Below are 22,857 nucleotides of genomic sequence, written 5' to 3'. Positions count from 1 at the left end.
TTTGATAAACATTTTGAGGTTTGATGAGAAGAGGCAGCACCCATGGGACATCCTCAGCTCTGTACAGTGGGTCTCTGCTACAGCAAACGTTTGGACTTGTGCCCACAGGTATGCTAAATTTTAATTGTTACTTTTACTTCAATTAAAAAGAACACTAATAAGCAGTGAGTTATTTTAATTAATTCATTACAATGCTCTCAAAATGTAAATGAAAATTATTATACCGAGAGAATACATTTCGACTGAATCATTTCAAAATATTCCATAATCCATTTCATTTCAGGTCATTCATGAGGATGACTGTATACTGGATTGACCAGGAAACCCTCCTTGGGCAGAAATCAGTCTTATTGTGTAGATGACACACCTACGACGTACTTGCAAAGGAGATGTACAAGATCCACTTCTACAGAGCTGTGGAACAAGCAGGCAAAAGATTCATAAGCCTCAGACACCATTAAGGCTGAGATAGGGATGCTGCTGACTTCCCACCATTACAAGATGGAACTCCATCTACGACAGGTTGTGTCATCTGGTTAACATCTTCCGAGACAGGGAGAAGCTTCTTGGACTACACTGGGCATGCAACATTCTTGGGGTACCTTTGATCTTGTTTAGTGAGTAGTTTTTTACTTTTTTATTTTACTTTTATTTTTGAAAAGTTATAAATGTTAAAACTTGAAAGTTAAAGTTTGATATAAAACTAAAAGATTAAAGTACAGGACTAAGATATTCACTGTTTTTCTTTCAGCTGATATTTGCTTCTTCAAAGAGTATTTTGAGGTAGTGCCACCGGTCTGTAAGGCATTGGACATCATGCAAGAGGAGGACAAAGCCTACATGGGGACACTTCTGCCCACCTTGGCCATCTCTCTCAAAATGTTGAAGGTGCTGAAAGAAAGCATTGATGTCAAGGTCTGTCAGCCATTGGTAGTTGCTGTCTGGAATGGCATCAGTAGTAGGTTTGGTCCCCTTTTTGAGGACATGGACTTCCTCCTGGCAGCTGCACTACACCCTCAGTTCACATTGGGCTGGGTGAGACTGTTAGAGGACTGCGTCTTGTATAATGTCGAGGAGATAACAGCCAAGGTGAAGAAGCAGGTGATGATTATGATGAAGATTCTGACGGACTCACGCAAGGAACCCAGCAGCAGTGAGGGGTGAGAATGACCAGGATGAGGACTTCTTTGGGGCTCTTTACGAGGGTGGGGTGAATAGCAAAGAAACTGGAACCAAGTTGGTGGAAACATCTTTCAACAAGTGCTCATTCCCAGGCCCAGTGTCGGAGGACTTGTTCATAAAGTTTGATACACTTATCCCTTTCAGGGGTGCTGAAGAGCAGCTCTCCTCTTTGGGGAAAGATGCCCTGAGGCCAAAAAGATCAGGGCTCAGTGACAGCCACTTTGAAATGCTGGTTTTCTTGAAGGGAAAATTAATTACTATTGTAGTTACTTGTATTAAATACTATTAATTACTATTTGTATTACTTGTACCAGTGTTTTCAATTGGTTGTTTGGGTTTCATTTCAAATGAATATTTTTCACATGATAAATGAAAGGACCGAGGAACGAGTTGGTCCTAGTTCATTTCTTCAGGAAGGACCATGACTGAGACCATTGATCCATTTTGAGTCAAGGACTGGGACTGGGACCAACAATCCTTTTTGAGGACTGGGTGCCCATCTTTGCTTATCCTGTTAAGCATACTAAAGAAATATCATACCTCATTTCATGACTCATCCCAGCTTCATAATCATGCCAGTGCTGTGTTTAATGTTATATCGCTATTATGGTGCACAAATTTTCTGTTCTTTGTGCATGTTGTCATATTTACTGGACATTTATATATTTTCCATCATCTGCACTTTTTAATGATGTGGGGTAGTGTTGCATCACATAATGTAAAAATACTAAATGGCTCCCAGTTCGTTGGTTGCTATGCACACATGAATGCAAATTATGGGTTTGATCATTACATTATAGAGGGTAACATTTCACTGTTTAGAGGCTTTCTTACAAGCACTCACTATATACCTGTTTACTTACCATTAAATACGGCAATTGGCTACAGAAAACATCATATGACTTTCATACAAACACACGGGTACCAACCACATAAGTTATCGTTTTGGGGTGTATCAGAGCCAAGGGTGCTGAATAATTTTTAAGTGGGTGTACAAACTTCAACAATTTCAGTGGTAACAAAGATTGGAAAATGGAGTTCAGTAGCTGGGAACTAGAGCTTTGTGTTGAGAGGTTCTGTGAAATGCACAATGAAGTACTTCTTTCCTGAAACAGAGAGGGAATGGTAAGAAAGAGGAGAGAATGTTGATGAAAGATGTCAAAAAGCAAAGAGGCTTCCACTTGAGCAGTAGCTAAGATATAGATGTCACTCCAGCTGGTTAGTGTTTCCAAGGTATAAGAGATTGGGTATTAGTGATGTGTGATTTAAATGCGAAGGTGAGTAACGTGGCAGTTGAGGGTATAATTGGTGTATATTGGATATCCATTGGATTTGTGTGATGATAAAAGACTGGTGATTGGGAATACCTGATTAAAAAGGAGAGTTATACACAAGTATACGAATGTGAATAGGAGAGATGGTCAGAGGGCATTATTAGCTTAGGTGTTAATTTATAGGCATGTAAAAGAGAGACTTTTGGATGTTAATGTGCTGAGAGGGGCAGCTGGTGGGATGTCTGATTACTGTCTTGTGGAGGTGAAGGTGAAGCTTTGTAGAGGTTTTCAAAAAAGAGGAGAGATTTTCAGGGAGAAGAGAGTGGTGAGAGTAAGTGAGCTTGGTAAGGAGATTTGTGTAAGGAAGTACCAGGAGAGATTGAATGTAGAATGGCAAAAGGTGAGAGCAAATGACATGAAGGGAGTGGGTGAGGAATGGGATGAATTTAGGGAAGCAGTGATGGCATGTGGCATGAGAAAGGTGGGAGGTGGGCTGATTAGAAAATGTAGTGAGTGATGGGATGAAGAAGTAAAGTTGCTAGTGAAAGAGAAAAGAGAGGCGTTTGGACAGTACAGGTACACCATCGATTTTCCGATGCTCTTGGTTCCAAAGCCTTGCCGGATTAACCATTTTGCCGGACCAACCATGGTCATGTAATAATGATTCATCAACACTTCTCTAACCCACTAACTATACATCTCCCATGTGTCTTAAGTATACCATAGACTACTAGAAATTTAAATTGAACAAATATTAAATGTTTGAGTACCCTAAGATGGTAGGTCTGTCCTTAGATTGCTTGAATCCTGTGGGGGGTCTTCTTCGTCTTCTGTTGTTAGTATTTTCCTAGGTGTGCATCACCAGAATAATGCAGTTCCATCCATTATACACATGCTCAGGACTGAAGTGCTTGTCAGCTATGAGTTTTGCAAATTCATCCACATACTCGGCAGCTCCTTCATGGTTTGCAGACCACTCTTCTGTGCACACTTTATTCGTGGTAATTCCATGATGCTTCTTTAATTTGAAGCCATCCTTCACTATAGTCATGCTCATGTTGTAACTCAAGTTCTTAATGGAACAATGTAGCTTGGTCCAATATCATGCTACCTGAAAAGCCCACTCCATCATTCCGATGCTGTCGAAACCATTCCATCATCACTCGATCGTGCTCAGTACTCTCACCATCTTTCATAGTTTTTCTAATCGTCATTTGCATCTTGGAATCGCTGTCTGCTTAGAATTTCAATATTTTCTCCCATTGCTTCTTTATATCATAAATAGTTGATGAACCAATACTGTAGATGTCACACAGCTTACGCACCAAAACACCACGGTCCAGATTTTTCAACAGTTCTACTTTATCTTGGATCGATATGGACTGGTATTACATTTGACACCATAAATGACACTTTCCTATATCTTAGAAGCCATAGCTAGAGTTAGATTTAAGCAGAATAAGCTAAGATCTCACAGAATTGTGGTATCACCTCCAACAAATGCTGTGTAAAGAAAGTAAATAAGCGTGCCCTACATACAACGCCATCTGTGGCCGCCCAGTAAACTAGTCTAGTGGCCGCGGTAATTTCAAGTTCCCTCATGTAATTTTGTCCGGACTAAAGGAGGTACCAAACCATCAATTGCTGGAAATTCGGTGTTGTACCTGTACTTGCAAGGAAGGAGTGCAAATGACTGGGAGATGTATAAGAGAAAGCAGCAGGAGGTTAAGAGGAAAATGCAAGGGTTGAAAAAGAGGGCAAATAAGAGTTGAGGTGAATGAGTATCATTAAACTTTAGGGAGAATAAAAAAATGTTTTGGAAGGAGGTAAATAACATGCATAAGACAAGAACAAATGGGAACATTGGTGAAGGGGGCAAGGGGGGAAGTGATAACAGATGGTGATGAAGTGAGAAGGAGATTGAGTGAGTATTTTAAAGGTTTGTCGAATGTCTGATGATAGAGTGGCAGATGTAAGGTATTTTGGTCGGGGTGGTGTCTGAAGTGAGAGGGTCAGGGAGAGTGGTTTGGTGGAGAGAAGGGGTGGTGAAAGCCTTGCGGAAGATGAAATCCGGCAAGGCTGCAGAAGTGGGTGGTATTTCTGTGGAATTTATTAAGAAAGGGGGGTGACTGTATTGTTGATTGCTTGGTAAGGATAATCAGTGAATGTATGGATCATAGTAAAGTGCCTGAGGATTGGCGGAATGTATGTATAGTGCCATTGTACAAAGGCAAAGGGGATGAAGGTGAGTGTTTAAGGTACACAGGCATAAGTTTGTTGAGTATTCCTGGAAAATTATGGGAGGGTATTGATTGAGAGAGTGAAGGCATGTACAGAGCATCAGATTGGGGAAGAGCACTGTGGTTTCAGAAGTGGTAGAAGATGTGAGGATCAGGTGTTTACTTTGAAGAATGTGGATGAAAAATACTTAGAACATATGGATTTGTATGTAGCATTTATGGATCTGGAGAAGGTATATGATAGGGTTGATAGAGATGCTTTATGGAAGATTTTAGGAGTATATGGTGTGGGAGGTAAGCTGCTAGAAGCAATGAGAAGATTTTATCAAGAGTGTAAGGTAAGTGTATGAGTAGGAAGAGAGGAGAGTGATTGGTTCCCAGTGAAGGTTGTTCTGCAGCAGGGGTGTGTGATGTTTCCATGGTTGTTTAATTTGTTTATGGATGGAGTAGTTAGGGTGGTAAGTGCAAGAGTTTTGGAGAGAGGGGCAAGTATGCCATCTGTTGGGGATGAGATGGACTTGTAAATGAGTCAGTTGTTGTTTGCCGATGATACAGAAGTGGTAGCTGATTCAAGTGAGAAACTGCAAAAGTTGGTGACTGAGTTTGGAAGAGTGTGTGAAAGGAGAAAGTTGAGAGTAAAGGTGAATAAGAGCAGGGTTATTAGGTTCAGCAGGGTTAAGGGACAAGTCAGTTGGGATATGAGTTTGAATGGAGAAAAATTGGAGAAAGTGAAGTGTTTTAGATATCCGAGTGTTCTTAGTGGCAGATGGAACCATAGAAGCTGAAGTGAGTCATAGGGTGGGGAAGGGGGCAAGGTCCTGGGAGTGATGAAGAATGTGTGGAAAGAGAGAACATGATCTGAGAGAGCAAAAATGGGTGTTTGAAGGAATAGTAGTTCCAGCAATATTATATGGTTGCGAGGCATGGGCTATAAATAGGGTTGTACGGAGGAGGGTGGATATGTTGGAAATGAAATGTTTGAGGACAATATGTGGTGTGAGGTTGTTTGATTGAGTAAGTAATGAAAGGGTAAGAGAGATGTGTGGAAATGAAAAGAGTGTGGTTGAGAGAGCAGAAAAGGGTGTTGAAATGGTTTGGACATATGGAGAGGAGTGAGGAAAGATCGACTAAGAATATATATATGTCATAGGTGGAGGGAACAAGGAGAAGCAGACCAAATTGGAGGTGGAAGGATGGAGGGAAAAAGATTTGAGCGATCGGAACCTGAACATGCAGGAAGGTGAGAGGCATATAAGGAATAGAGTGAATTGGAATGATTTGGTATATCGGGGTCAACATGCTGTCAGTGGACTGAACTAGGGTAAACCATGGAAAGGTCTGTAGTGCCTGGGTTTGGATAGGGAGGTGTGGATTTGATGAATTACACTTGACAGCTTGAAACTGAGTGGACGGACAAATGTGGCCTTTTTTGTCTTTTGTCCTGGCACTGCCTCACTGTTGCAGGGGGTAGCAGTGCTGTTTTCTGTGGGGCAGGATGGCAACAGGAATGGTATATATATAGGTATATAGGTATATATATATACATATATAGGTTTATATATATACATATATAGGTGTTTGCTTTGAAGAATGTATGTGAGAAATACTTAGAAAAGCAAATGGATTTGTATGTAGCATTTATGGATCTGGAGAAGGCATATGATAGAGTTGATAGAGATGCTCTGTGGAAGGTATTAAGAATATATGGTGTGGGAGGCAAGTTGTTAGAAGCAGTGAAAAGTTTTTATCGAGGATGTAAGGCATGTGTACGTGTAGGAAGAGAGGAAAGTGATTGGTTCTCAGTGAATGTAGGTTTGCGGCAGGGGTGTGTGATGTCTCCATGGTTGTTTAATTTGTTTATGGATGGGGTTGTTAGGGAGGTGAATGCAAGAGTTTTGGAAAGAGGGGTAAGTATGCAGTCTGTTGTGGATGAGAGATCTTGGGAAGTGAGTCAGTTGTTGTTTGCTGATGATACAGCGCTGGTGGCTGATTCATGTGAGAAACTGCAGAAGCTGGTGACTGAGTTTGGTAAAGTGTGTGAAAGAAGAAAGTTAAGAGTAAATGTGTGATAAGAGCAAGGTTATTAGGTACAGTAGGGTTGAGGGTCAAGTCAAGTGGGAGGTAAGTTTGAATGGAGAAAAACTGGAGGAAGTAAAGTGTTTTAGATATTTGGGAGTGGATCTGGCAGCGGATGGAAGCGGAAGTGAATCACAGGGTTGGGGAGGGGGTGAAAATTCTGGGAGTGTTGAAGAATGTGTGGAAGTCGAGAACATTATCTCGGAAAGCAAATATGGGTATGTTTGAAGGAATAGTGGTTCCAACAATGTTGTATAGCTGCGAGGCGTGGGCTATGGATAGAGTTGTACGCAGGAGGGTGGATGTGCTGCAAATGAGATGTTTGAGGACAATATGTGGTGTGAGGTGGTTTGATTAAGTAATGTAAGGGTAAGAGAGATGTTTTTTTTTTTTTTTTTTTTTTTTTGCTTTGCTTTGTCGCTGTCTCCTGCGTTTGCGAGGTAGCGCAAGGAAACAGACGAAAGAAATGGCCCAACCCACCCCCATACACATGTATATACATACGTCCACACACACAAATATACATACCTACACAGCTTTCCATGGTTTACCCCAGACGCTTCACATGCCTTGATTCAATCCACTGCCAGCACGTCAACCCCGGTATACCACATCGCTCCAAATCACTCTATTCCTTGCCCTCCTTTCACCCTCCTGCATGTTCAGGCCCCGATCACACAAAATCTTTTTCACTCCATCTTTCCACCTCCAATTTGGTCTCCCTCTTCTCCTCGTTCCCTCCACCTCCGACACATATATTCTCTTGGTCAATCTTTCCTCACTCATTCTCTCCATGTGCCCGAACCATTTCAAAACACCCTCTTCTGCTCTCTCAACCACGCTCTTTTTATTTCCACACATCTCTCTTACCCTTACGTTACTTACTAGATCAAACCACCTCACACCACATATTGTCCTCAAACATCTCATTTCCAGCACATCCATCCTCCTGCGCACAACTCTATCCATAGCCCACGCCTCGCAACCATACAACATTGTTGGAACCACTATTCCTTCAAACATACTCATTTTTGCTTTCCGAGATAATGTTCTCGACTTCCACACATTCTTCAAGGCTCCCAGAATTTTCGCCCCCTCCCCCACCCTATGATCCACTTCCGCTTCCATGGTTCCATCCGCTGCCAGATCCACTCCCAGATATCTAAAACACTTCACTTCTTCCAGTTTTTCTCCATTCAAACTCACCTCCCAATTGACTTGACCCTCAACCCTACTGTACATGCTTGTGGCATGAGAAGAGTGGGAGGTGGGTTGATTAGAAAGGGTAGTGAGTGGTGGGATAAAGAAGTAAGAGTATTAGTGAAAGAGAAGAGAGAGGCATTTGGACGATTTTTGCAGGGAAAAAATGAAATTGAGTGGGAGATGTATAAAAGAAAGAGACAGGAGGTCAAGAGAAAGGTGCAAGAGGTGAAAAAAAGGGCAAATGAGAGTTGGGGTGAGAGAGTATCATTAAATTTTAGGGAGAATAAAAAGATGTTCTGGAAGGAGGTAAATAAAGTGCGTAAGACAAGGGAGCAAATGGGAACTTCAGTGAAGGGCGCAAATGGGGAGGTGATGTGAGAAGGAGATGGAGTGAGTATTTTGAAGGTTTGTTGAATGTGTTTGATGATAGAGTGGCAGATATAGGGTGTTTTGGTCAAGGTGGTGTGCAAAGTGAGAGGGTTAGGGAAAATGATTTGGTAAACAGAGAAGAGGTAGTTAAAGCTTTGCAGAAGATGAAAGCCAGCAAGGCAGCAGGTTTGGATGGTATTGCAGTGGAATTTATTAAAAAAGGGGGTGACTGTATTGTTGACTGGTTGGTAAGGTTATTTAATGTATGTATGACTCATGGTGAGGTGCCTGAGGATTGGCAGAATGCGTGCATAGTGCCATTGTACAAAGGCAAAGGGGATAAGAGTGAGTGCTCAAATTACAGAGGTATAAGTTTGTTGAGTATTCCTGGTAAATTATATGGGAGGATATTGATTGAGAGGGTGAAGGCATGTACAGAGCATCAGATTGGGGAAGAGCAGTGTGGTTTCAGAAGTGGTAGAGGATGTGTGGATCAGGTGTTTGCTTTGAAGAATGTATGTGAGAAATACTTAGAAAAGCAAATGGATTTGTATGTAGCATTTATGGATCTGGAGAAGGCATATGATAGAGTTGATAGAGATGCTCTGTGGAAGGTATTAAGAATATATGGTGTGGGAGGCAAGTTGTTAGAAGCAGTGAAAAGTTTTTATCGAGGATGTAAGGCATGTGTACGTGTAGGAAGAGAGGAAAGTGATTGGTTCTCAGTGAATGTAGGTTTGCGGCAGGGGTGTGTGATGTCTCCATGGTTGTTTAATTTGTTTATGGATGGGGTTGTTAGGGAGGTGAATGCAAGAGTTTTGGAAAGAGGGGCAAGTATGAAGTCTGTTGTGGATGAGAGAGCTTGGGAAGTGAGTCAGTTGTTGTTCGCTGATGATACAGCGCTGGTGGCTGATTCATGTGAGAAACTGCAGAAGCTGGTGACTGAGTTTGGTAAAGTGTGTGAAAGAAGAAAGTTAAGAGTAAATGTGAATAAGAGAGATGTGTGGAAATAAAAAGAGTGTGGCTGAGAGAGCAGAAGAGGGTGTTTTGAAATGGTTTGGAGAGAATGAGTGAGGAAAGATTGACCAAGAGGATATATGTGTCAGAGGTGGAGGGAACGAGAAGTGGGTGACCAAATTGGAGGTGGAAAGATGGAGTGAAAAAGATTTTGAGTGATCAGGGCCTGAACATGCAGGAGGGTGAAAGGCGTGCAAGGAATAGAGTGAATTGGAACGATGTGGTATACCGGGGTCGACGTGCTGTCAATGGATTGAACCAGGGTATGTGAAGCCTATGGGGTAAACCATGGAAAGTTCTGTGGGGCCTTGATGTGGAAAGGGAGCTGTGGTTTCGGTGCATTATTACATGACAGCTAGAGACTGAGTGTGAACGAATGGGGCCTTTGTTGTCTTTTCGTCGCGCTACCTCGCATACATAAGGCGGGAGGGGGTTATTACATGTATGGCGAGGTGACAATGGGAATAAATAAGGGCAGACAGTATGAATTATGTACATGTGTTTATATGTATATGTCTGTGTGTGTATATATATGTGCACATTGAGATGTATAGGTATGTATATTTGCGTGTGTGGACGTGTATGTATATACATGTGTATGTGGATGGGTTGGGCCATTCTTTTGTCTGTTTCCTTGCACTACCTCGCAAACGCGGGAGACAGCGGCAAAGTAAAATAAATGTATATATGTATATATAGGTATATAGGTATATATATGTATATGTACGCGTATATGCATGTATGTATATATTTGTGTATGTGAGTGGTTGGGTCTTTCGTCATCTGTTTTCTGGTGCTACCTCACTGATGCAGAAAATGGTGATCAAGTATAATGAATGAATATGGATACAAAAGCAAGGAACAAGTGTACTTAGTTTAAAAAGTTGGAGCAAAGAAAATTTGAAAAGAATATTATGGACATGGCTGGAGAAAATCTGAAACATAGCCTTAAGCTTGTCCAGAGTCACGTGTCATTTAAAGAGCATCTTATTATTCAAAGGGATTTAGAGGGAAGCACTATAGAGGGAGATGTAAAAATATGTGAAAAACTGAATAACTTAAGTTCAGAAGTGTTGTCACAGTGGAAGATATTGCATTTCCAACACCAATGAGATGGAATGGGGAAGTTTCATAAAACATTTAAGATTTTTTAAAAAGACATTAACCAAATACTAAAAGGTTTTAACCCATATAAGGCATATGGTTTTGATGGAATTTCTCCTTATGTACTGAATGTGTGTGCAGATATGCAAAAAAAAAAAAAAAAACATAGTGGTCAGGATATCATTAGTGAAAAGCAAAGTGCCCAAAAAATAGAATGTCATTCCAATCTACAAGAAAAGAAACTGATAACAGGATCTGATGAGTGTGGTCAGTAAGATTCTGGAAAATATGATTAGAAACCAAATGAAAGACTTTATGTAGAAGAGAAGTTACCTAAGAGAGAGAGAGCACAGTGTCAGGGAAAGGATGTCATGTGTAACAAACCTCTTAGATGTCTGACAGAGAGTGAATTCTGTCGTAGACAAAAGGGGAGGCTGGATGTTTTGTTTATATCCTGACTGCCAGAAAGCACTTGACACTGTCCTGTATGGGAGGATGATGAAGAAGCTGGACCCCTAGTCGGGAATAAAGGGAAACTTCTTTGATGGATGAATTATTTCAGTGGAAGGGAACAAATGATGCATGTCAGAGGAGCTTTCTCCCAGTGGTTCATGGTGAGAAGTGGATTGCCACAGGGTTATGTTCTGGGCCATTGCTTTTCCTGATCTATGTAAATGACTTGCATGGATGCATGGACACCTTCCTGAATGTGTTTGCAGATGATGCAAAAGTCTTTTTGCACTACAAAACTCAATAACCATGCTTTTATTTACATTGCTCTCTCTCCTTTCACACCCTTTTCCAAACACAGGCTCCAGCTTTTGCTGTTTCTCACACAAATCTGCCTTCAGCATAGTGTCTTCAGCAAACAGTTGCTGACATACCTCCCAGTCACCCCCACCCCATACAGGCTGCATACCTGCTCCTTTGTCTAAGACCTCGTAATCACTTCCCTCATTACCTCATCCATAAACAGATTAAACATCATTTGTGACATCACACACCCCCTGCAGCAGACCCATCTCCCAAGCTCTTTATTTCTCTCTGGGTAAGTTGAGGAGTGAGTTTCTTGTTCCTTGATTGTTTTTTATTGTTATTATGTGATTATATTGCATTTTATATGAGTGAGATTGTAGTTAAGTTTAATTTTTTTTTCATACATGCTCACCATTTCTTGCTTGAATAAGGTAGCGTAGAGAACACATGACTGAGCCTTGGAGGAAAAATTCCTCACTTGGCTCCTTGCTGTCTTCCTTCATTTGGAAATAATACAGGAAGGGAGGATTTCCAGCCACCCACACCCACCCCTCTTAGTTGGTTTATATGATATGGAGGGAATACATGGGCAGTATTCTGTCTCTCCTATCCTCAGGGATAACTTTACTATTTTAACATTTAAAATCTTAATGTTTGGGTGGCAAATCTGTTGAGAGCACTATGACTTTTTTTTTTCTAATAGTATTTTGTTATTGTACATCAAACATTGTTAATTACTCATTTAAACACAAAGTAGGCAGGATGGATGGCAGACACCCTGTTATTTAGGAATATTTTGGTTAATCTTCTCTAGCTATTTCCTTATTTTTTTCTAAATGTGTAGATGATTATTGATTAATACAATAGATAAGAACCTTCTGAAGAGATTATTTAGAAACATAAATGAAAAAAACATTTACTGTATTATTGACTATAAGTTAAAACAAAGGCCAAGGAGAGGTACTATACGTTTCAGTAAGGATTAGGTAAATTATTTGTAAGGAGAATTATGTATCATTTTATCGATTGAATGTTGAATGTTTTGAAATGAACATGATTACTAATGATTTGAGGAGGTATGCATCCCATTTATTTCATTTATTTTCTCTTATATTTTTCTGAATATAAAGATGATTATTAATTCAAGCATTAGTTAAGAACCTACTGAAGGGAATTGTGTTGAAAATTTTATGAAAAATGCACTTTACTATATCATTCACCACCTAAAAGTTGGATGTTTTGAACCCAAGTCGATCCAAGCATATGTGGTATGTGACAATTCCAACTCTACTTCCTATAGATTTTTGTTTTTTTCTTAATGTGTAAATGATTATTAGCCTTTCCATACAATATAGTCTTGTTTTATATGTTTAAGACCCCCCCCCCCTTTTTTTTTTATTTAAGGAGCCATATAGGGCAGTGATTGGTGTGTTTTTCGGGGCCTCCCATCCCTAACTTTATATTTAGATTGATAGTTGAATGTCACACAGCTTTGATTCACATAATTTTTCAGTCCATATTGCACAAAATAAAGCAACAGTAGTGTTTATATATTCTTGTGGCAAGCTTAATTTTGTTGTTAAAGAGTATTGATTTCACTGTGGTCTGCAATGGGGTATATGATTAAGTGGAGTTTTCAATAAGAAATTAGTATATAAGTAATTCATACTGTATGTGAGGGAGTATTTAATCTCATAGTATTTATTCTTTAACAGGTGACAATGACCGTATTGCTGGCAAGGGTCATGGAAATCAGGTTAATGGATTAATTGTCAAGGACAATGCAATTTACACTGCTGGTATTGATGACAGTGTTAAGGTAATTGGTAAGTTAAATATATGATTTGTGACGTATTATACATACAAGCTCTTCATTTGCTTTTTGTTTTTCCAAAATCGGTACAGAACATGAAAATAAGGTTTCTTGATTAATTGATTTGTGAGAGAATCATACCTCAAAGATTTTGAGTGTAGAAGTTGATGGTTTGATAAAAGGGATATTGATTGAATGATCAGATGATAGGGACAACATTTAAGATTGCTGAGGAATGAAGATATTTATGCCTCATTCTTCCTTAGTGTTTTCACTAATTCTTTTCAGATCCTGCTACAAATACTTACACTGGGGAATCTATCTCCCTTGGTTCACAGCCAAAGATGATTGCTGCCTTGAAAGATGGCATTATTGCCGTTACAACCAAAGAGGTATGCTTTTGTCTCCTTTTCCTCATAAACTATTAATGAAAAGTAAATTATGGCTTTTTTCTAGCTTACTGGATTGGGAATAGAGATCCCAGCTCTGCAAATACTGTTCTAAGAGTGCTTGTTCACACCACATGTCAGATACCTCCATAGCTTCTCCCCAGGCACTTACCTTCTTTTACTGTTTTGTCACATTATTTTTTACCTTTCCAGTGTATAGGCATATTTGTGCAGTACCTGCAATATACTTCCTGATTAGATACTGCATGAGGAAATGGAAAGTGTGTATGGCAAAAAAAATGATTGAAATTGAATAGCATTGCCATTCTCTTAGATAAGTTTACCTTTTTTTTAAGGGAGTGCTAAGTTGCAGAACTCTTAAAGATCATCAAAAAACAGCTGAAACATCAAAATCCTTAGTGCTAATTAAGAATGAGTGAATGCTTCCATATTTGTTTACTTACACTCTGAAGTTCAGCATTCTAACTGAAATGACCTTTGAGATTTGGCTTAAACCTGTAACCATGGATGTAGGTTTACTTTTCAACCCTGTGCTTTTTAGTTTTTCAGTTTGTTAAAAAAATGTATTCAACCATAGCATTTCAGTGATACTGACATAATGAAAAGACTATTCAGAAGTGTGTATTGCATCCTCTACTTTCACTCTGATGATGTGTAGATGTTTTCTGTTTGAGATGCCTTGGAGTGGGCATGATAACTAATGGAAACAGAAATGAGTCAAAGGGAATAGGAAGGGTCAAAGGTTCTGGAACACTGAAGAATGTGTGGAAAGAGAGAACATTATCAGTGCAAAAATGAGTATGTTTGAGGGAATATTAGTTGCATTAATATTACATGGATCATAGGGTGGGGGAGGGGGCGAAAATCCTGGGGGCCTTGAAGAATGTGTGGAAGTCGAGAACATTATCTCGGAAAGCAAAAATGGGTATGTTTGAAGGAATAGTGGTTCCAACAATGTTGTATGGTTGTGAGGCGTGGGCTATGGATAGAGTTGTGCGCAGGAGGATGGATGTGCTGGAAATGAGATGTTTGAGGACAATGTGTGGTGTGAGGTGGTTTGATCGAGTGAGTAACGTAAGGGTAAGAGAGATGTGTGGAAATAAAAAGAGCGTGGTTGAGAGAGCAGAAGAGGGTGTTTTGAAGTGGTTTGGGCACATGGAGAGGATGAGTGAGGAAAGATTGACCAAGAGGATATATGTGTCGGAGGTGGAGGGAACAAGGAGAAGAGGGAGACCAAATTGGAGGTGGAAAGATGGAGTGAAAAAGATTTTGTGTGATCGGGGCCTGAACATGCAGGAGGGTGAAAGGAGGGCAAGGAATAGAGTGAATTGGAGCGATGTGGTATACCGGGGTTGACGTGCTGTCAGTGGATTGAAGCAAGGCATGTGAAGCGTCTGGGGTAAACCATGGAAAGCTGTGTAGGTATGTATATTTGCGTGTGTGGACGTATGTATATACATGTGTATGGTTGGGCCATTTCTTTTGTCTGTTTCCTTGCGCTACCTCGCAAACGCGGGAGACAGCAACAAAGTATAATAAAATAGATATAAAAAAAAAATAATATTACATGGATGTAAGGCATGGGCTTTAGATAAATCTGTGTGGAGATGTGTGGATGTATTAGAAATAAAATGTTTGAAGACAACTTGTACTGTGAGGTGTGTAGTAATAAAAAATGTGTGGTTGAGAGAGCTGAAGGGGTGTATTGAAATGGTTTGGACACATGGCAAGAATGAGTGAGGAAAGTTAACAAAGAGGATATATGTGTCAAAAGTGGAGGGGACAAGGAGAACGGGGCAGGGAGACCAAATTGGAGGAGGAAAGATGGAGAGAAAAAGATTTTGAATGATAGGGGCCTGAACATGCAGGAAGGTGAAAGGTGTGCTTGGGATAGAGTGAATTGGAAAGATGTGGTGTACTGGGGTTGACGTGCTGTCAGTGGACAGAACCAGGCCATATGAACATATGGAGTAAACCATGAAAAGGTCTGTGAGGCCTAGTTTTGGGTAGGGAAATGTGATTTTGGTGCATTACACATGACAGCTGGAAAGTGGATGTTGCCTTTCTTCCTCTGTTCCTGGTGCTACCTTGCTAACCCAAGAAACAGTGATCAAGTGTGGAAAAAAAAAATATATAGAGACTGAGTGTGAGCAAATGTGGCCATTTTTGTCTGTTTGCCTGGCACTGCCTTGGTGAAGCAGGGGGTAGTGATACTGTTTACTGTGGGACAGGGTGGCGACAGGAATGGATGAAGGCAAGCATGTATGAATATGTACATGTGTATATGTGTACGTGTCTATGTTGATATGTATATGTATGTATATGTGCATGTACAGAGCATCAGATTGGGGAAGAGCAGTGTGGTTTCAGAAGTGGTAGAGGATGTGTGGATCAGGTGTTTGCTTTGAAGAATGTATGTGAGAAATACTTAGAAAAGCAAATGGATTTGTATGTAGCATTTATGGATCTGGAGAAGGCATATGATAGAGTTGATAGAGATGCTCTGTGGAAGGTATTAAGAATATATGGTGTGGGAGGCAAGTTGTTAGAAGCAGTGAAAAGTTTTTATCGAGGATGTAAGGCATGTGTACGTGTAGGAAGAGAGGAAAGTGATTGGTTCTCAGTGAATGTAGGTTTGCGGCAGGGGTGTGTGATGTCTCCATGGTTGTTTAATTTGTTTATGGATGGGGTTGTTAGGGAGGTGAATGCAAGAGTTTTGGAAAGAGGGGCAAGTATGAAGTCTGTTGGGGATGAGAGAGCTTGGGAAGTGAGTCAGTTGTTGTTCGCTGATGATACACCGCTGGTGGCTGATTCATGTGAGAAACTGCAGAAGCTGGTGACTGAGTTTGGTAAAGTGTGTGAAAGAAGAAAGTTAAGAGTAAATGTGAATAAGAGCAAGGTTATTAGGTACAGTAGGGTTGAGGGTCAAGTCAATTGGGAGGTGAGTTTGAATGGAGAAAAACTGGAGGAAGTGAAGTGTTTTAGATATCTGGGAGTGGATCTGGCAGTGGATGGAACCATGGAAACGGAAGTGGATCATAGGGTGGGGGAGGGGGCGAAAATTTTGGGAGCCTTGAAGAATGTGTGGAAGTCGAGAACATTATCTCGGAAAGCAAAAATGGGTATGTTTGAAGGAATAGTGGTTCCAACAATGTTGTATGGTTGCGAGGCGTGGGCTATGGATAGAGTTGTGCGCAGGAGGATGGATGTGCTGGAAATGAGATGTTTGAGGACAATGTGTGGTGTGAGGTGGTTTGATCGAGTAAGTAACGTAAGGGTAAGAGAGATGTGTGGAAATAAAAAGAGCGTGGTTGAGAGAGCAGAAGAGGGTGTTTTGAAATGGTTTGGTCACATGGAGAGAATGAGTGAGGAAAGATTGACCAAGAGGATATATGTGTCGGAGGTGGAGGGAACGAGGAGAAGAGGGAGACCAAATTGGGGGTGGAAAGATGGAGTGAAAAAGATTTTGTGTGATCGGGGCCTGAACATGCAGGAGGGTGAAAGGAGGGCAAGGAATAGAGTGAATTGGAACGATGTGGTATACCGGGGTTGACGTGCTGTCAGTGGATTGAATCAAGGCATGTGAAGCATCTGGGGTAAACCAGGGAAAGCTGTGTAGGTATGTATATTTGCGTGTGTGGACGTATGTATATACATGTGTATGGGGGTGGGTTGGGCCATTTCTTTCGTCTGTTTCCTTGCGCTACCTCGCAAACGCAGGAGATAGTGACAAAGCAAAAAAAAAAAAAAAAAAAATGTGCATGAATGGGCATTTATGTATGTGTATATGAGTGAATGGGCCATTCTTGGTCTCTTTCCTGATGCTACCTCGCTGATGCAGGAAATGGTGATCATGTATAATAAAGAAGTGAAAATAACAGCAATAGACCGAGTGTGAACGAATGTGGCCTTTTTTGTCTGTTTTCTTGGCACTATCTCTCTGAAGTTGGGGTAGTGATGCTGTTTCCTGTGGGGCAGGGTAGCGACATGAACAAATGAAGGCAAGCAAGTATGAATATGTACATGTTTATATATGTATATCTGTGTGTGTGTATATATGTATGTATATGTGCATATATGGGCATTTATGTATATATATGAGTGGTTTGGCCATTATTCATCTGTTTCCAGGCGCTACCTTGCTGATGTAGTAAACCATTTATGTGTGTGATGTCCCCATAGTTGTATAATTTGTTTATGGTTGGGATGGTTATGGAGGTAATTGCAAGAGTTTTTGAGAGAAGGGCGAGTATGCAGTATGTTGTGGATGAGAGGTCCTCGGAAATGAGTCAGTTGTTCTTCGTCAATGATACAGCTCTAGTGGCTGACTCGGATGAGAAACTGCAGAAGCTGGTGACTGAGTATGGGAAAGTGTGTGAAAGGAGAAAGTTGAATGTGAATGTGAATAAGAGCAAGGTTGTTAGATTCAGTTGCGTTGAGGGACAAGTTGATTGGGATGTAAGTTTGATTGGAGAAAGATTGGAGGAAGTGAAGTGTTTTAGATATCTGGGAGTGGACTTAGCAGCAGATGGAGCCATGGAAACTGAAGTGAGTCACAGGGTAGGGGAGGGGGTGAAGGTTCTAGGAGTGATGAAGAATGTGTGGAAGGAGAGAACGTTGTCTTGGAGAGCAAAAATGGGTATGTTTGAAGGAATAGTAGTTCCAGCGATATATGATTGCGAGCATGGGCTAAAGATAGGGTTGTGCAGAGGAGGGTGGACATGTTGGAAATGAAATGTTTGAGGACAATATGTGGTGTGAGGTAGTTTGATCGGATGAGTAATGAAAGGGTAAGAGAGATGTGTGCTAATGAAAAGAATGTGATTGAGAGAGTAGAAGAGGGTGTGTTGAAATTGTTTAGACACATGGAGAGAATGAGTGAGGAAAGATTGACAAAGAGAATATATGTCAGAGGTGATGGGAACAAGGAGAATCAGGAAATCAAATTGGAGGTGGAAGGATTGAGGGAAAAAGAGTTTGAGCGATCGAGGCCCAAACATACAAAAGGGTGAGAGGTATGCAAGGAATTGAGTGTATTGGGACGATGTGGTATACTGGGCTCGATGTACTGTCAATGGACTGAACCAGGGCATGTGAAGTTTCTGGGATAAACCATGGAAAGGTCTGTGTGGCCTGGATGTGGATGGGGAGCTGTGGTTTATGTGCATTATACATGACAGCTACAGACTAAGTGTGAATGAATGTGGCCTCATTTTTTGTCTTTTCCTGGCACTACCTTGCTGGAGGAGGGATGCTATTTCATGTGTGGCAGGGTGGCAACAGGAATGGATGAAGGCAGCAAGTATGAATATGTACATGTGTATATATGTATATACAGGGTGCATGTATATGTATGTATATGTTGAAATGTATATGTATGTAGCATTTATGGATCTGGAGAAGGCATATGATAGAGTTGATAGAGATACTCTGTGGAAGGTATTAAGGGTATATGGTGTGGGAGGTAAATTGCTAGAAGCAGTGTAAAGTTTTTATCGAGGATGTAAGGCATGTGTACAAGTAGGAAGAGGGGAAAGTGATTGGTTCCCTGTGAATGTTGGTTTTCGGCAGGAGTGTATGATGGTTGTTTAGTTTGTTTATGGGTGGGGTCATTAGCGAGTTGAATGCAACAGTTTTGGAGAAAGGGGCAAGTATGTAGTCTGTTGTGCATGAGAGTGCTTGGAAAGTGAGTCAGTTGTTGTTCACTGATGATATAGCACTGGTGGCTGATTCGGGTGAAAAACTGCAGAAGCTGGTGACTGAGTTTGGTAAAGTGTGTGAAAGAAGAAAGCTGAAAGTGAATGTGAATAAGAGCAAGGGTATTAGGTTCAGTAGGGTTGAGGGACAAGATAATTGGGAGGTAAGCTTTAATGGAGAAAAACTTGAGGAAGTGAAGTGTTTTAGATATCTGGGAATGGATTTAGCAGCAGATGGAACCTTGGAAGTGGAAGTGAGTCACAGGGTGGGGGAGGGGGCGAAGGTTCTGGGAGTGTTGAAGAGTGTGTGGAAGGTGAGAACATTATCTTGGAGAGCAAAAATGGGTATGTTTGAAGGATTAGTGGTTCCAACAATGTTATGTGGTTGCAAGGCATGGGCTATAGATAGGGTTGTGCGGAGGAGGGTGGATGTGTTGGAAATTAGATGTTTGAAGACAGTATGTGGTGTGAGGTGGTTTGATCGAGTAAGTAATGAAAGGGTAAGAGAGATGTGTGGTCATAAAAAGAGTGTGGTTGAGAGAGCAGAAAAGGGTGTATTGAAATGATTTGGTCAGATGGAGAGAATGAGTGAGGAAAGATTGACAAAAAGGATATATGTGTCAGAGGTGGAGGGAATGAGGAGAAGTGGAAGACCAAATTGGAGGTGGAAGGATGGAGTGAAAAAGATTTTGAGTGATCGGGGCCTGAACATACAAGAGGGTAAAAGGCATGCAAGGAATAGAGTGAATTGGAATGATGTGGTATACCGCAGTCCACGTGCTGTCAACGGATTGAACCAGGGCATGTGAGGTGTCTGGGGTAAACCATGGAGAGTTTTGTGGGGCCTGAATGTGGAAAGGGAGCTGTGGTTTCTATGCATTACGCATGACAGCTAGAGACTGAGTGTGAAAGAATGTGGCCTTTGTTGTCTTTCCCCAGTGCTACCTCACACGCACGCAGATGGAGTGGGGTGCAATTTTATGTGTGGCGGGGTGGTGACGGGAATGGATGAAGGGTGCAAGTATGAATATATACATGTGCATATATGTATATGTCTGTGTATGTACTTGTATGTATACATTGAAATGTAAAGGTATGTATATGTGCGTGTGTGGGCGTTTATGTATATACGTGTATGTGGATGGGTTGGGCCATTCTTTGCTAACGTGGGAGACAGTGACAAAGTATTAAAGAAATGTCTGTGTATACGTTGAAATGTATATGTTTGTATATGTGCGTGTATGGGCGTTTATGTATAGACATGTGTATGTGGGTGGGTTTGTCCATTCCTTGTCTGTTTCCTTGTGCTACCTCGCTAACGTGAAAGACGTCATGAGAAAGGTGGAAGGTGAGCAGATTAGAAAGGATAGTGAATGGTGGGATGAAGAAATATGATTGTTAGTGAAAGAGAAAAGAGAGGCGTTTGGATGATTTTTGCTGGGAAGTAGTGCAAATGACTGGGAGATGTAATAAAGAAAGTGGCAGGAGGTGAAGAGAAAGGTGCAAGAGGTGAAAAACTGGGCAAATGAGAGTTGGAGTGACAGAGTATCATTAAATTTTAGGGAGAATAAAAATATGTTTTGAAAGCAGGTAATAAATGCATAAGACAAGAGAACAAATGGGAACATTGGTGAAGGGGGCTAATGGGGAGGTAATGACAAGTAGTGATGAAATGAGTAGATGGAGCGAAAAATTTTGAAGGTTTGTTGTTTGTATTTGATGATAGAGTGGCAGATATAGGGTGTTTTGGTCAAGGTGGTGTGCGAAGTGAGAAGGTCAGGGAGAATGGTTTGGTGAACAGAGAGAGAGTTAGTGAAAGCTTTGCAGAAGATGAAAGCCGGCAAGGCAGTGGGTTTGGATGGTATTGCAATGGAATTTATAAAAAAAAGGGGGTGACTGTGTAGTTGATTGGTTGGTAAGGATATTCATTGTATGTATGGATCATAGTGAAGTGCCTGAGGATTGGCGGAATGCATGCCTAGTGCCATTGTACAAAGGCATAGGGGATGAAAGTGAGTGTGCAAATTACAGAGTCATAAGTTTGTTTAATTTGTTTATGGATGGGGTTGTTAGGGAGGTGAATGCAAGTGTTTTGGAGAGAGGGGCAAGTATGCAGTCTGTTGTGGATGAGAGGGCTTGGGAAGTGAGTCAGTTGTTTGCTGATGATGATACAGTGCTGGTGGCCCATTTGGGTGAATAACTGCAGAAGTTGGTGACTGAGTTTGGTAGTGTTTGAAAGAAGAAAGTTGTGAGTAAATGTGAACAAGAGCAAGGCTATTAGGTTCTGTAGTGTTGAGGGACAAGTTAATTGAGAGGTAAGCGTGAATGGAGGAAAACTGGAGGAAGTGAAGTGTTTTAGATCTGGGAGTGGACTTAGCAGTGGATGGACCCATGGAAGCGGAAGTGAGTTACAGAGTGGGGGAGGAAGCGAAGGTTCTTTGAGCATTGAAGAATGTGTGGAGGGCAAGAATGTTTTCTCAAAGAGCAAAAATGGGTATGTTTGAAGGAATAGTGGTTCCAACAATGTTATATTTTTGCAAGGCATGGGCAATAGATAGGGTTGTGTAGAGGAGGGTGGGTGTGTTGGAAATGAAATGTTTGAGGACAATATGTTGTGTGAGTTGGTTTGATCGAGTAAGTAATGAAAACGTAAGAGAAATATGTGATAATAAAAAGAGTATGGTGGAGAGAACAGAAGAGGGTGTGTTCAAGTGGTTTAGACACACAGACAGAATGAGTGAGGAAAGATTGACAAAGAGCATATATGTGTTAATGGTGGAGGGAAGGAGAAGCAGGAGACCAGATTGAAGGTAGAAGGATGCAGTGAGAAAGATTTTGAGCGATTGGGGCTTGAACATACAGGAGGGTGAAAGGCATGCAGGGAATAGAGTGAATTGGAACAATGTGGTATACCGGGGTCAACGTGCTGTCAGTGGATTGGAGAGAAAGAATACTTCCCACGTATTCCTGCGTGTCATAGAAGGTGACTAAAAGGGAAGGGAACAGGGTGCTGGAAATTCTCCCCTCTCGTTTTTAGTTTTCCAAAAGAAGGAATAGAGAAGGGGGCCAAGTGAGTATATTCCCTCAAAAGCTCAGTCTTCTTTTCTTAACACTACATCACTAACTCAGGAAATGGTGAATAGTATAAAAAAAAAAAAATATATATATATATATTTTTTTTTCATACTATTCACCATTTATGTATATATATATATTATCCCTGGGGATAGGGGAGAAAGAATACTTCCCACATATTCCCTGCGTGTCGTAGAAGGCGACTAAAAGGGGAGGGAGCGGGGGGGCTGGAAATCCTCCCTTCTCATTATTTTTTTTAATTTTCCAAAAGGAACAGAGAAGGGGGCCAGGTAAGGATATTCCCTCAAAGGCCCATTCCTCTGTTCTTAGTGCTACCTCGCTAACGCGGGAAATGGCGAATAGTTTAAAAAAAAAATATATATATATATATATATATATATATATATATATGTGTGTGTGTGTGTGTATGTATGATGTAAGGCATGTGTACGTGTAGGAAGAGAGGAAAGTGATTGGTTCTCAGTGAATGTAGGTTTGCGGCAGGGGTGTGTGATGTCTCCATGGTTGTTTAATTTGTTTATGGATGGGGTTGTTAGGGAGGTGAATGCAAGAGTTTTGGAAAGAGGGGCAAGTATGAAGTCTGTTGTGGATGAGAGAGCTTGGGAAGTGAGTCAGTTGTTG

At 41.0% G+C, this 22,857-nt stretch overlaps 2 protein-coding genes across 3 annotated transcripts in view; both read left to right on the top strand.

Annotated features, from left to right (window-relative positions):
* flr (actin-interacting protein 1 flr) overlaps positions 1 to 22,857 on the top strand; it is a 278,566-nt gene that overhangs the window by 204,113 nt on the left and 51,596 nt on the right. For both annotated transcript variants that reach the window (XM_071687385.1, XM_071687376.1), the window contains 2 exons: positions 12,937 to 13,047; positions 13,323 to 13,426. In XM_071687385.1, coding sequence (XP_071543486.1) covers positions 12,937 to 13,047; positions 13,323 to 13,426 — 215 coding nt within the window. The remainder of the gene's footprint in view (positions 1 to 12,936; positions 13,048 to 13,322; positions 13,427 to 22,857) is intronic.
* On the top strand, positions 487 to 1,294 carry LOC139762475 (uncharacterized). The gene is made up of 2 exons (XM_071687398.1): positions 487 to 617; positions 752 to 1,294. The coding sequence occupies exon 2, from the start codon at positions 817 to 819 to the stop codon at positions 1,162 to 1,164; it is 348 nt and encodes a 115-aa protein (XP_071543499.1). The 5' UTR covers positions 487 to 617; positions 752 to 816; the 3' UTR covers positions 1,165 to 1,294.

Source organism: Panulirus ornatus, chromosome 3 (genome assembly GCF_036320965.1).
Source record: "Panulirus ornatus isolate Po-2019 chromosome 3, ASM3632096v1, whole genome shotgun sequence".
Lineage (NCBI taxonomy): Eukaryota > Metazoa > Arthropoda > Malacostraca > Decapoda > Palinuridae > Panulirus > Panulirus ornatus.
This window is presented reverse-complemented; position numbering and strand designations above follow the sequence as displayed.